The 13,576-nt window shown below is 44.4% G+C and overlaps 1 protein-coding gene across 1 annotated transcript in view; it reads left to right on the top strand.

The window, feature by feature from the left end:
• grik2 (glutamate receptor, ionotropic, kainate 2) overlaps window positions 1–13,576 on the top strand; it is a 232,182-nt gene that overhangs the window by 142,051 nt on the left and 76,555 nt on the right. Inside the window, exon 10 of the mRNA XM_057340538.1 lies at window positions 8,634–8,840. Coding sequence (XP_057196521.1) covers window positions 8,634–8,840 — 207 coding nt within the window. The remainder of the gene's footprint in view (window positions 1–8,633; window positions 8,841–13,576) is intronic.

The following is a 13,576-nucleotide window of genomic DNA, read 5'->3' as shown; positions in this document are numbered from 1 at the left end:
CTACCGTAGGGAGAAGTTTTAGTGGAGACACCAACATGGTCTTGCCGTCAGGGGAGAGCTGATGGGAAAATGTGTGGATTGAAGTAGTTTACCGCAACGTGGAGGTCCACCAAGGTGGGAACCAATCATGAAGATACATCAGACGGAGCCACCCGATTGGGGGGGTTACAACGTCCGGTAGCACTAGGTCTGCTTAGAGCTATGTTGTGGATAACTCAGTTGGTACCCGGCCGAAGGGGCAGGGCTGCTCTGCCCAGTCCGCCCGCAGGAGGTGCTTGCTTAGTGGTGGATGGAATGCCTGTTCTTCACCCAGTGGGGGAAGAAGTGAGGCTACAATAGCACGCTGACCCACCTATAGGAAGGGGGGAAGGTGCTTTCATAGGCGTACGCCCTACCGGCTGCCGGTCCTACATGTTGCCATGCAGGACGCGGGCTGATACTGGTTCTATGCGGAGGTTGTAGAACCTCGTGAAGGTGTTGGGCGTAGCCCAACCTGCAGCTCTGCAGATGTCTGCCAGAGAGGCGCCCTGAGCCAGTGCCCACAAGGAGGCTATACCTCGGGTGGAGTGAGCTCTCACTGCCAGTGGGCACGGGCGATCTTGGGATGGGTACGCCGTCGTGACGGCGTCCACAATCCAGTGCGCCAATCTCTGTTTGGAGACAGCCCTCCCCTTCTGCTGACCTCCAAAACAGACAAAGAGCTGATCAGAGCTCCTGAAGCTCTGCGTGCGGTCTAAGTAGAGGCGCAGTGCGTGTACTGGACACAACACAGATGAGGTTTGGTTTTCCTCCCCGGTGGGGAGCGCCTGCTAGTTCACCACCTGGTCCCGAAAGGGAGTGGTGGGAACTTTGGGCACGTAGCCAGGCCGGGGTCTCAGGATAACGTGAGAATCACCGGGCCTGAATTCTAGGCAATCAGGGGATACGGAGAATGCTTGTAGAACCCCTTCCCTCTTGATGGAGGCGAGCGCCATCAGGAGAACCATCTTCATTGTGAGATGAGGAAGAGCTGCATCTCCGAGGGGCTCGAAGGGGGGCCTCTTGAGGCCCGCCAGGACCACATCAAGGTCCCAAGAGAGTACGGCGCGCGGACGAGGCGGATTCCACCTTCCATTCCACTTAGGAACCTGATGACCAGGTCGTGCTGTCCCAGAGACTTTCCAGCAACTGGGTCGTGATGAGCGGCAATGGCGGCTACATACACTTTCAGTGTGGAAGGGGAGAGGTTAGTCTCAAGTCTCTCTTGTAAAAAGGACAGCACGTTCCCGATCGATCAACTCCGCGTTCCCGAACGAGCAACTCCTGGTGCTCTTCGAGAAGAGCACCAGGATGAGAAGAGGCGCCACTAATAGGCGTATAGCCGCCTAGTGGCCGGGGCCCTAGCCTGAGTGCTGATCTCAACCACCGCAGGGGGTAGGCCACTCAGCATCTCCTCGTCCTGTCCAGGGGCCAGACATGGAGGTTCCAGAGGTCTGGCCTGGGATGCCATAATGTGCCCTTCCCCTGAGAAAGCAGGTCCTTCGTCAAGGGAATCGGACAGGGGGGAGTTGTCGTCAAGAGCATTGGCTCCAAGAACCAAGTCCGGTTGGGCCAGTACTGCGCAACTAGTAACACTTGTTGGATCTGTGCAGGGCTGGCAGGGAGGCGGATCACCTACTGACTCCACAGGAGGAGGCGTTGGGCGAGTCGTGTTAACTGCCGTGAGCGAATGCCACCCTTGTGGTTGATATACGCTACGGCAGTTGTGCTGTCCGACTGGACCAGCACGTGTTTGTCCTGCACAAGAGGTTGTAGCCTCTTCAGTGCAAGTAGCACAGCCAACAACTCTAGGCAATTGATATGCCAGCGCAGGCGGCGGCCCGTCCAACCCCCCGATAATGCGTGCCCATGGCACACTGCACCCCAACCCTGCAGGGAGGTGTCTGTCATCACCACGACATGCCTCGTAACCTGCCCGAGAGGGACCCCTGTCCATAGAAAGGTCATTGAAGACCAAGGGGTTAGGGTGTGGTGGCAGATAGGCGTAATGACCATCCGCCTGCTGCCGGTGTGCTACGCACTCCAGGGAACTCGACTATGTAGCCAGTGTTGGAGCGGTCTCATGTTCTTCAACCCGAGGGGTATCACCCCCGCCGAGGATGCCATGTGTCCCAGGAGCCTCTGAAATTGTTTCAGGGGGACCGCTGACTGATTGAAATGTTCCAGGCAGTTCAACACTGACTGAGCGAGTTGAGTTCCATACCAAGAAAGAGGATGCTCTGCACAGGGGAGAGCTTTCTCTTTTCTCGGTTGACCTGTAGTCCCAATCGATCTAGGTGCCGGAGCACTAGGTCCCTATGTGTACATAACAGATCTCGCGAGTGTGCCAAGATGAGCCAGTCGTCGAGATAGTTTAGTACCCGCACACCTCTCTCCCTGAGGGGAGTGAGGGCAGCTTCCACGGTCTTTGTGAAAACTCGTGGGGTCAGGGACAGACCGAAAGGGAGGACTCTGTATTGATATGCCCGACCCTCGAAAGCGAACCGTAGGAACGGGCGATGACGAGGGAGAATCGAGACATGAGAGTAAGCGTCCTTCAGGTCGATTGCCATGAACCAATCTTGACATCTGATAGATGCCAGGATGCGCTTCTGCGTGAGCATCCTGAATGGCAGCTTGAGTAGGTGCCTGTTCAGGGTACGCAGATCTAGCATCCCCTGCCTTTTTTGGGGACGATGAAGTACGGACTGTAAAACCCATTGAACATCTCGGCTAGAGGGACGAGCACGATCGCTTCCTTCGCCAGAGGGGTGGCGACCTCAGCCTGAAGCACGGGAGCATTCTTGCCTCTGACTGAGGTTGAGAGGATGCCTCGAAACTTGGGCTGGCGTCTGGCGAGTTGGATCATATCCCGTAGCCACCGTGATGGTTTGGGAAGCTCTTGTCAGGCTCCCATGGACCGAGACAGGGGGGCTAGGGGTACGATCTGCTTCATCGACCTCCCGGGGGGTGGTTTGATGGCTGGCATTGCGGATCCCTCGCCATGCGGAAGCCCCTTGGAGGAGATCGGCTCTGCTGACTTACGTGCCTGGCGATGACGCAGCTCAATGCACCGTCAACTGAGAGTGCTGAGGGCTGCTGATTATCCTCGACATTGGGTCTCGCCGTGACGCAACGTCGAGTTTCCGAACACCGTCATGTAGAGGGTGAGAGCGGCTGTGATAAACACCCAGAGAGAGACAAAACTCTTTTTGTGAGAACTGGGCTGTTGGGACGGGGCAGGAACCGTCCCGGATTGACCAACCAGCCATGGAATGTCTGGGGTCGGGCCCGGTGGTATTCTCGATCTCCCTGGGGTCTTCCCATGAGGGCCGCTTCTGCTTCCGCCGCGGCTGCTGATGGGATGGCGGTCTCCTCTTCGACATCTTCTTCCGGAGGGCCGCCTGAGTGGGGGGCACCGGAGCCAGAGGGCGTCGAAGAGGACCAGGGCTGATAGGAAGCAGACGGTGCACGGGATCTAGATGGCCGGAGGGGGGCTGAGTCGCGGCGGGGGAGGATAGCCTCTGTCTGCTTCTTTACTGTCGAGAACTGCTGCTCAACAGTATCACCGAACAGCCCCCCTTGCGAGATGGCTGCGTCGAGAAAACTGACTTTCTTTCTCAACGCCCTGGCCTGATGGACCTGTAGGATGGCCATAACGTGGAGAAAGGAGGCAGCTTGGCCCGCAGCAGTGTAAGCTCTCGACACCAGGGATGCCGAATCCCTACATGCTTTGGATGGGAGTCTAGGTCATACTCATAGGTGGCCGCCGTCTGCGGGCACAAGTGCACCGCGACAGCACACTCCACCTGGGGGACATTGACGTATCCTCTAGCTGCCCCACCATCGAGGGAAGAAAGGGCGACGGAACTAGTTTGACGTGCACGCGCCGAAAAGGGGGCGTTCCAGGTCTTACTGAGTTCCTCATGCACTTCCGGGAAACACGGCACTGGGGGCGGGCGCGGCTTGGAGCCGCGCTCAAACCCGAGGCACTATTTATCCAGCCGCGAGCGCTGGGAGAGGCAGTGCGGTGCACTGCAACCCAATGCTCACAGCGGCCCGGGAAAGCATGGCTGACATTTTGACGTCCGCTTCTTCCAGTGGCTGACGGATTAACGCTCACAGTAATCCTCATATCACCCTCGATGCTCGCTGTAGCGGATGGCAGGGCCGTAGCCACTGCTGTCATGGAACGGGAAGCAGACGAGGTGGTGGCTGAGTCCCGTGGGAACACAGCCACCTGTGAACGCAACGTCTGAATCGTCAACCGCCCGCAGTGCGGGCAAGATGTATCCACAAAGGCTGGCCCAGCGTGCTGGCAACCCAACACTTGAGGCAGACATCGTGTCAGTCCCCCTCCTCAATGAGTGTGTTGCACCCTCAAGAACAGCGGGACATGCCACGCTGGAGAAATGAGCTCTTTTAGAGAGAAAACCCGAACACTTCTGGAACTGCCGAGACGCCCAGGGGAAATCACTGCAGGAAGGGACAGTCCGCTGCACCACGTCGTAAGAATCCAGCAGTAATTCGGCGTAGAGTTTGAAGTCTTGATGTCGATCATGTGTGAAGGCTCCAAAGAACAAAAGGTGAATGAATGCAGCACGCCGTCTCCCTTTTATACCCGGATATCCGGGGCGGAGTCTGGCATGCAAATTTCATTCGCCAATTTCATTGGCCTTTTCTAAACTAGTCAGAAGTTGATAGGTTCTCAAGGGCGAACCCCATCTGTCGGTTCGACACAATGTCGAGAAACTGACATAAAGGGAACTGTAAAACATTTCTTGCTCCCCCCTTTGTTTTGCACAGTAGGAAAAAAGTTGAGAGGTCTTTTGATAGACTGTGTTTTTAAATAATTTAATGACATGATATCTTGTATTGTTACAATTAAAAAAGAAACATATACCCTTTGAAGGAAAGCTACTTAAGTTACATTAGGTTTGTTGACATTAGCACTGCAAAACACAAATCATTTCCAAAAATGGTTGATCAAGGGTGGTTTATAATGCAGAAATAGTAGGCTTTTACCAACATTAATCAAAGACCTCTGGCACTTGTAAAAATGAAATGTACCTCCTGCTGAAAAAAAAACAGTTTCAAAGTGCACTTCAAAGCATTCCAGTTATTAGCATGTATCTTTTTTGTGGGTAGCTGTCCTACCCATCAGCCACTGCAGCATCTTGACCTTGAGTGTGCTGCTTTTCTTGTCGGCATAAACATGCATACACAAACACAGGCACTGATGCAACTACCATCTCTCCTTTTCTCTCTTCTCAAATAGACATTTTCAACTTTTAAAAACACCATATAGCAAGTTAAAAGAACTCTGGCTTTTCCAAATGCATCTCAAATCCCTAAATTCAGGGAAATTCTGTTTCATATCTTGTACAGTATGTATGTCTAGCTGCTTTTAAAGCAAGAATCATTGCTAAGACTAATGTAAACTAATTGAAAGACCATTTGAGAATTTAAATTGCATTTGCGCTTTCAGTTTCCCATTATGAGTGTTGAATTGTCAATGTCTCTCATCAGAGTAGGAGGGATATTTCACCCACTGCTCATCGGGCTGTCCAATGCCGGTAGATGTTGCAGCTCTATAAAGGAAACCCAGTTGATTCTGAAATCACTGAAAAACAAAAGCCAAATGGAGAAGACAGCAACCAGCGAGTGTTTAGCTTCAAGTAAAGTCAAAGGGCTACGCATGTTTTAAAATCTTATCAAAATTTAGGATTCAGTACAAGAAAGTCTTTTCTGCTGTGTTGCCATGGGAATATGCACATCTACAAACAATTCTCATAGGCATGGAAGGCTCGCCAGGGTTGTTTGACTTAGCCTTTGGCCAATGAAAATCTAGCGGCCTGAGGAATGTGCATTCAGTGACTCTGAGCTGCAGCAAAGATAGTGCACACTGAGATGAAAACAACACGGGTCCTCTCTACCTTTTTCTTGTTTGATCAACAAAGGTTGCACTGAAACTTAAGCACTAAGAGCAATACATTACTAAATGTAAAGAAAAAAATGTAGTGGACAGTATTGTACATGATTTAGAGATTCTGAAACCTTGACATGAAAATTAGATATTTACATTTTCTTGAACAGAGCATGTGATTTATGGTGCATTGTTATTATGTCATGTGTGGTTGTCAGGGCATTGACATGGATTTGCTACAGTGTTTATAGTGCATTGTTACAAGATTTCTAGGGTGTTTTGGCTAGTCGCTAGGTTTGCTATGGTTGCTTACTGTAATGCCTACTGTCCTAAAAAGCCACATACATAGTTCTGCTATTTAGCTTTTTTTCATGAAATACTCACTCCTGTGTATTACAAAATCAACAATTTGAGTGAGTTCAGTTAAACAAAGTACAGTAATTTTAGAAAATCTTAGTATTGCATCTCTTTTGACTTTAATGACAGCAACACTCGAGCTGATGATCCATGACATCCCAGCATGATTTCATTTCAGAATGTGTTAAAGAACATCTTGTGTGCTACATTGGAAGCAAGGAAATCTTCGAAACAAATATGTCCACATGACTCATGCCATATAAACCGAGTGTTCTGAGGACAAATTTCTTAAAATTCTTCGTTTTTATAGAGTTAAATGCAAATTAACCTGAGATAAAAGAAAGTATTTTAACAGTAAATCATTTTAGTTTTCATTTGTTGACATTCAGACCTCACTGTATGTAAAGTACCATACGACTTATCTAAATCCACTAACTACAGTAAACAACACATTTTCACAATGTCTTAATGTTGCGATATATTTCTAAATGACATTAATCACTATTTGTTGTGAGTGTAATGTGTATTGTAAAATGGTCTGTAAACTACATTACAATGAGTGTGCGTTTTGTTCCATTTTTCAGTGTAAACGGTTTAAACTTGATATAATTTCAAATGATGAACCAATTGAGAGAAGGCCGAAAAAGAGCCATAATAATACTTAAACTTAGTAGACTGATGCATGGAGTAGAAATGCTGCTTCTATGCTGGGAGCAGGCTGTCTATCATTGGTTCATTGGGGTTGTGAATATGTTTGAAAGTGCTTATCGCTCTCTGCTGCATCTTGCTAGCACAACATATTTCTTGCTGGTAGAGAAGGATCAGTTCCCACCAGCTTCCTTCAGTGTAAACCCAATATCTAAACTCTTATTTGTTACATCAACTTAAATTTGTCTCATAAACTGTTGATTTGTTGCTCTGACAAGCAACAGTTAAGATGATCTGAAAACATCTGAATAGGCAACTGTCATGGTTCTGCCCCACCTTGTCTTGCTTTTCTTGATCTTGTGGCAGAGCCGTGGCAGAACGCCTTGTTTCATGTGGAGAGAGGCATTTTGACTCTTCTGGCCTTCTATATGCTCTCTCCAGGTCTCATCATTGTTCCTGCACTCTTGTTTCCTCGTTAGTGATAATTATTAGTTCATGCCCCGCACCTGTCCCCTCTTGATTTATCTCCCTATATACTGACCTTGTGTCTCTTGTCTTGTGCTGGTTCATTGTACTGTTGTGTTTGTGTCATCTGTGGTGAGGTCCTGTGTTTTGTGTAGTCTAGTTTATTGTAGTTATATGTCAAGTGTTAGTCCTTGTGTTTTGTTATGTTACCCCCCAGGGGGTATGTTTTGTATTTATATTTTATTAAATGTCATGTTAACCCCTTGCCCGCCATCTGGGTCCTTGTCCTCACCACCCATGACAGGCAACCATGTTGCTTCTGAACGGTAGTTACACTGACTCAATCAAGCACGGTCAAGTGCATGGATACATAAATAAAACATTAAAACTAAGAGTAGATATAGTGTTGTGTAGGAAGATGAAATCTGAAGAAAGGTCAAATAAATAGGAATAGTAGAAATAGTAATTTTAGAAATTTGTTAGATTGCAATGTAAGAGTAATAAGCTGTGTTGTATAAAAAAGTCTTAGTATGTGTAAAAGTAAGTATGCAGTAAGGAGTAAAAATATGTTTTTATAATTTTTATTATTTAAGAAAGTTTTCCAATGTGCAGAAGTGACTGCATGCATCACATTTAGCAATATAATCAACCAAAAGCTTTTTGTAATGAGAAGTCAGTTATTTTAATTTATCTAGAGGCATTTTGGAGCCACACTCTTTGCTGTAATACAGCAACATTAAAGCTGTTTTAGACATAAACTGCACACTTAGGTTGCCTTCTTCATTTGTAAACTATATTTTGCATTCACGTTGGTTGTCGTTGTCTTATATTACATTTTCTATAAAGATTTAATGCACTTATTACTACAGGTACTGTACAGTATATTAAATACAACCTTCATAACTAGCAAACTATTTGTTTTCCCTTAGGTCAGTTATCATTAAATTATACAGGGGTATACAGAGAGAGTCGACCATGGGTAATCCTCCATGGTTTTGACCCTGTATCTCAGCTCCGATAGTACAACCCTATTTATATTGTTCTTCAACGATGTTCATCCGGTAGCCATGGAATGAGCAGTCATTGAGCTGCACTGCAACTGTACTGGTGATAGACGATCTCTAAGCGTTTGTGTCAATCTGTACTAGTGTACGCCCTGTAAACCCCTATCTGGCACATCAGGCACTTTTTTGACAACCACAGTCTTGTCCCTCCACAGGAAGAGCCCTATGTGATGTTCAAGAAGTCTGATAAGCCACTGTATGGCAACGATCGTTTTGAGGGCTACTGTATCGACCTGCTGCGAGAGCTCGCCGCTATCCTGGGCTTCACTTATGAGGTGCGACTGGTGGATGATGGCAAGTATGGAGCCCAGGAAGAGATCACGGGCCAGTGGAACGGGATGGTCCGAGAACTAATGGACCACGTAAGTCACTTTTTTTTACTCCACCAAAACCCCCATCTAACTCCCCCCAAAATGTATTTCTCCACTATTAAATACAGCCAAGCTAGATGTCAGACTTTATGCTGTTTTATCTTGAATTTCATTATCCTTAAATTCTTCTTTAATTTATACTCATATTGCATTCAGTCCAGATGCTTTGTTGAAATTCAGAGATTTATAGGGAAATGAAAAGGAGCTCTTAATTCAATTCAGAACCCGCTATCCTGACACACTGCAGAAGGGCTTTGTCAAGATTATACAATTAAGGGAAATGTTTTCACTATAGATTAAAAACAGATATAAAAAATGAAATTAACAGTGTGTGTGAAGAGCAGATGGTACGAATAAGTGATGAAATAAACAACTCGAGTAGGCTACATACTGCAGAGAGAACGCAGAGTGAAAAATATGGCATCGCTTTTTCCCGCATCGAGCTTATTAAATAGGCCTACACACGCTTTCACAAACACACACACATGCAAACATGGCCTTTGACACCCTCATTAGACTACATGAAGATGGGAATAATCCAGTGGCGATCCGTGACTCTCTTCAGGGGAAGCAGTAATGCGAAGCTCGGCAAAACATGTATTTAGCCCGTCATGTGTGTGGCGCGTCATTTCAAAATACGTGCCTGCTGCAGATGCGTCGAAAGGTTTTTACTAAAAGAGATGCTCGAGTTTGCTATAGATACTCGCTTAGTCTCTAAGAACACTGAGAAGAACTCTAAGAAGAAAAGGTTAAAAAATGAACCTTTTGAGGTTCCTGGAGATTGCAACTGTGGGGGAACCTTAAAGGTTAATTTCTGAACCTTTTTAAAAAGGTTCCAATTGGAACTCTCCCTTAAAGGTGCATTAAAGAACCAGCAGAGTTCCTTTTGGAACCCCTTTGTAGTCACCATTTCAGTAGTATTACTATTGTTACTATTGTTATTATAAAGCAATAAGCCCCACGAAGCAGTGGGTTACAGTGCATTTTATAACAGCTAAGGGCGTTGTGGCACGACGCGAAGCGGAGTGCCTAAAACCCCGTAACTGTTATAAAATGCACTGTAACCCACTTCTTCGCGGGGCTTATTGCTTTTATAAAACGGTTATTCCATATGCTTAGCAAGGTTTCATAAAATAAAGTAAATAAAATTATATTTAGGCTATGTGGTGCGGTCAGCCGTTATATATTGAGGTATTTTATAACGGCTTAGAACTCCCCTCAGCCAATCAGAATCAAGGACCAGAACTGACCGTTTTATAATTATTATTATATTACACATTATACTATAACAACATTTCATAAGACATGACACGACACCATGATTCTCCATTAAATATTTATTGCGTACATGCACAAATTGTCACGGTCCCACCGTCTTGTTTATGAAATTCTAGTCGTGTGGTGGGATCGGGGCAGAGTTCTTGGGTTTTATGTGGGAAGACCATGAGATGTTTATGTTTTTACCTCTCATGTGTTTTTCCAGTGTCTCGTCTCTGTTCCCGCCATCTCGTTTCCTCGTTATCCTTCCCTAAGTGTTTGATTACCCACACCTGCCCCGTGTCGTTATCCCTCGTTTGTCTTCCCTTTAAATACCCTCATGTTTCTTTGTCCTGTGCTCTTGGATTGTACTGTGTTCGTTCGATGTGTGTGCTATGTGCCTTCCAGTGAGTCTTGTTATTCGTCCAGCGTCAACCGTGTTTGCCCGTTCTTGTTCCCGTCTGCTGCTTCCTTGCCTGTTTAGTAAGTGTTTAGTTTAGTTGAGTTTTTTCAAGTGTTTATTCAGTTTAATGTCAGTTAGTCTTCGTACTATTATTTATCCTGTTTGTGTTTTGCCCCATCGTGGGTTCTTGTTTTGTATTTTATTATTTAAATAAACTGTTTGTTTGTTAACCCCGTCACTGTTGCCTGCGCTTGGGTTCTTCAGCCACGACATTCGTGACACAAATTTCAGACAAAACACAAAATGACAATACATTTTATTTAACATCTTATTGTGATATGTATAACATTAACAAAGTAAAATAATTATGAAATAAAGCAAGCCCACCTCACTGCATCCATTTATTTAAACAAACAAAAATGCCCATTTTAATCTGTAATATGTGATCATATTTGATAATGATTACTCGCCATCATATTCCAAACCCACGTAATTGCAGACTGTCTTTCCTTAGCAGAGCACAAGAGAAAAAAATGTTGCTTTTTGACTAGTGTTGTTGTATGTAAGTGAATGGTGAATTTGTCAGTCAGTAACATTCTTCCTAACATCAGCCATAAACAGAGTGAAAGTCCATTAACTGATGTATGCAGTGCAGAGCTGTGTAAATCCCAGTTGTATGATCCAGTACTGCAGGGTGACAGTTTCAGGACCACAGTCTGTTTTTTGAAAAAGTGCAATAATAAGTAATACAAATACAACAAGAAATTACCTTTTGCCCATCAGCTGCCACATTGCACTGATGTAGGCTTCACTGACCCCTGAGAGAAAGAAAAACAGACAAATTAATAAACTAACAATTAACTTTAACATCTTCAACTGTGTAATTTTAGATGTAGAGCTTAATGGTATCTCACACAGTAGATCACAATAGAGGGGTATGTATCATCAGTAAACATCAAGATGCCACAGCCTGAGGTAATGATACGGATCATTCATTCATGTTCATATTGCTGTTATTGTGTATTAATAAGAAACTATAATAAATACATCCCCTTAAAACTGACCAAAAATACTGAATAGAGAGAGAGGCAAGAAACCTGAATATAAATATGCTATTAACCTGTGATGGTAATCCAGATCACTGAGAAAAACTTGCTCAGTGTCTTGCATGGACAAATTCTGCAGCACAGCCAAATCAGTGTATGATGGCCTACTAAATACAAAATGTTAATTTACATATACCTTTATACAAATACAGAATAGCAAACCAGTTTACTCAGATCTCTACATAAGTTCACCATCGTACACATGATGTTTGCATACCGTACAGTGGACTTTAAAAGTGCAGAGCAGGAGAAGGCACAAATGCATAACAAGGGTGGACACAGCACTGGAAACAGAACACCACAGATCAGTGAAACTCATTTGTGTTATGTTGTGTACTCTGCAGTACTCAGTACTCCTTAAGGCCACAACACTTCCCAATAAAATGTATCATTCACAGATTATGTTATGTTGTGTACTCTGCAGTACTCAGTACTCCTTAAGGCCACAAGGCTTTTTCAATAAAATGTATTATTCACAGATTATGCATTTATCAATTTAGATCAAACATTGCCTGTAGCATGTTCCTTGTGGTTAGGCATAAATGGAGATCAAGGATTATCCGTTCATTAAAATTATGTGGGATTTTGACTCTTTGTACAGGTTGTGGGTTCTACATTAATGGCAACATGACAGTAGAGAGACACATCTGGAAAACCACAAATTCAACAGAAAACACATTGAATGATTAAAAGCTATACAGTAATATAGCACAGTAAACTTGATCACGAAATCATTGGTTTCAGTTAAATATTCTGTCTTGTCATGTAAATATTCATAATTAAGATTCACACTTAAAGGGATACAGTACTTCACCCAAAAATGAAAATTCTCCCATCAATTATTCACCCTCTGATTGTTCCAAACCTGTATAGGCCTACATTTCTTTGTTTTGTTGAACACACAGGAAGATATTTGGAAGAATGTCAGATCTCATCCCCTACTGACTCTCAATAGTATTTATTTTCCCTATGGCAGTGGGGGATGAGATCTAACATTCTTCCAAATATCTTCCTGTGTGTTCAACAAAACAAAGAAATGTATACAAATTTGGAACAATCCGAGGGTGAGTAAATGATGACATCATTTTTTGGGGGGGTTAAGTATCCCTTTAAGACAGACTACAGCTGACTTGATGCAGCTGACCAACACAGAATGCATTAACATATTAATATGTTATGAAGTTTAGTTCATTACTTGACAGAATAAATTATAATAGTCACTAAATCAGCACGTTTACCTAAATAAACAGACTGTTTATTTCTGCTTGTTGTGCCTTGCAGAAATACAGTTACCAACTTTGTCTGTTCGATAAGAAAGCACAATTTTTTTAACGTTAAACACATAAATATTCATTTACATTCAGTACTTACGCTCTGAATATTGTCCATATTTGCTTGCTAGAAATGCGGTTCATCCATTTTGCAGGTGCGTTGTCACCTACGTCTTAGCATCTTTCCCCCTTTCAGAGATATATGTTTATCTTTTTCTCTACTTAAAAGAAAGTGAAGGGGTGAAATAATTAACACAAATGTTGCCTTTGTAGCACTATATATCTCTCTTTATAACCTTTTCACTGTCCTAAATAGAAAAAAGGTCACTTTGAAATTAACTAACAGCGCTTCAGTCTGTATTTTAATGTACAGTAACCACGTCTTAACTTTAGTGTTCTATTTCATTTGTTTTATTTTCATGTTTTCATAAAGGTCATAGTAATTTTGTTCAGTCTTACCTCAGATATTCGAGCATTTCAACTCAGTTCCTGCGCTCGCGCAGCAGAGTTTGTAACGGTTTTGAGCTGGGCCACGGGCGCGAGAGACATTTGAACGCAAGACTTCATTCGAGGCAAAGTGAAATATCCCACTTCCGACCTCGCAGCGTTCCAGTCAAATACTTTACAGTTTCTTAACGTTTCTCATAAGTTAGCTCCGCGCTAATGTCACTGCAAGCATTTTGGATCAAG

The sequence above is a fragment of the Triplophysa rosa genome, linkage group LG8 (genome assembly GCF_024868665.1).
Source record: "Triplophysa rosa linkage group LG8, Trosa_1v2, whole genome shotgun sequence".
Lineage (NCBI taxonomy): Eukaryota > Metazoa > Chordata > Actinopteri > Cypriniformes > Nemacheilidae > Triplophysa > Triplophysa rosa.
This window is presented reverse-complemented; position numbering and strand designations above follow the sequence as displayed.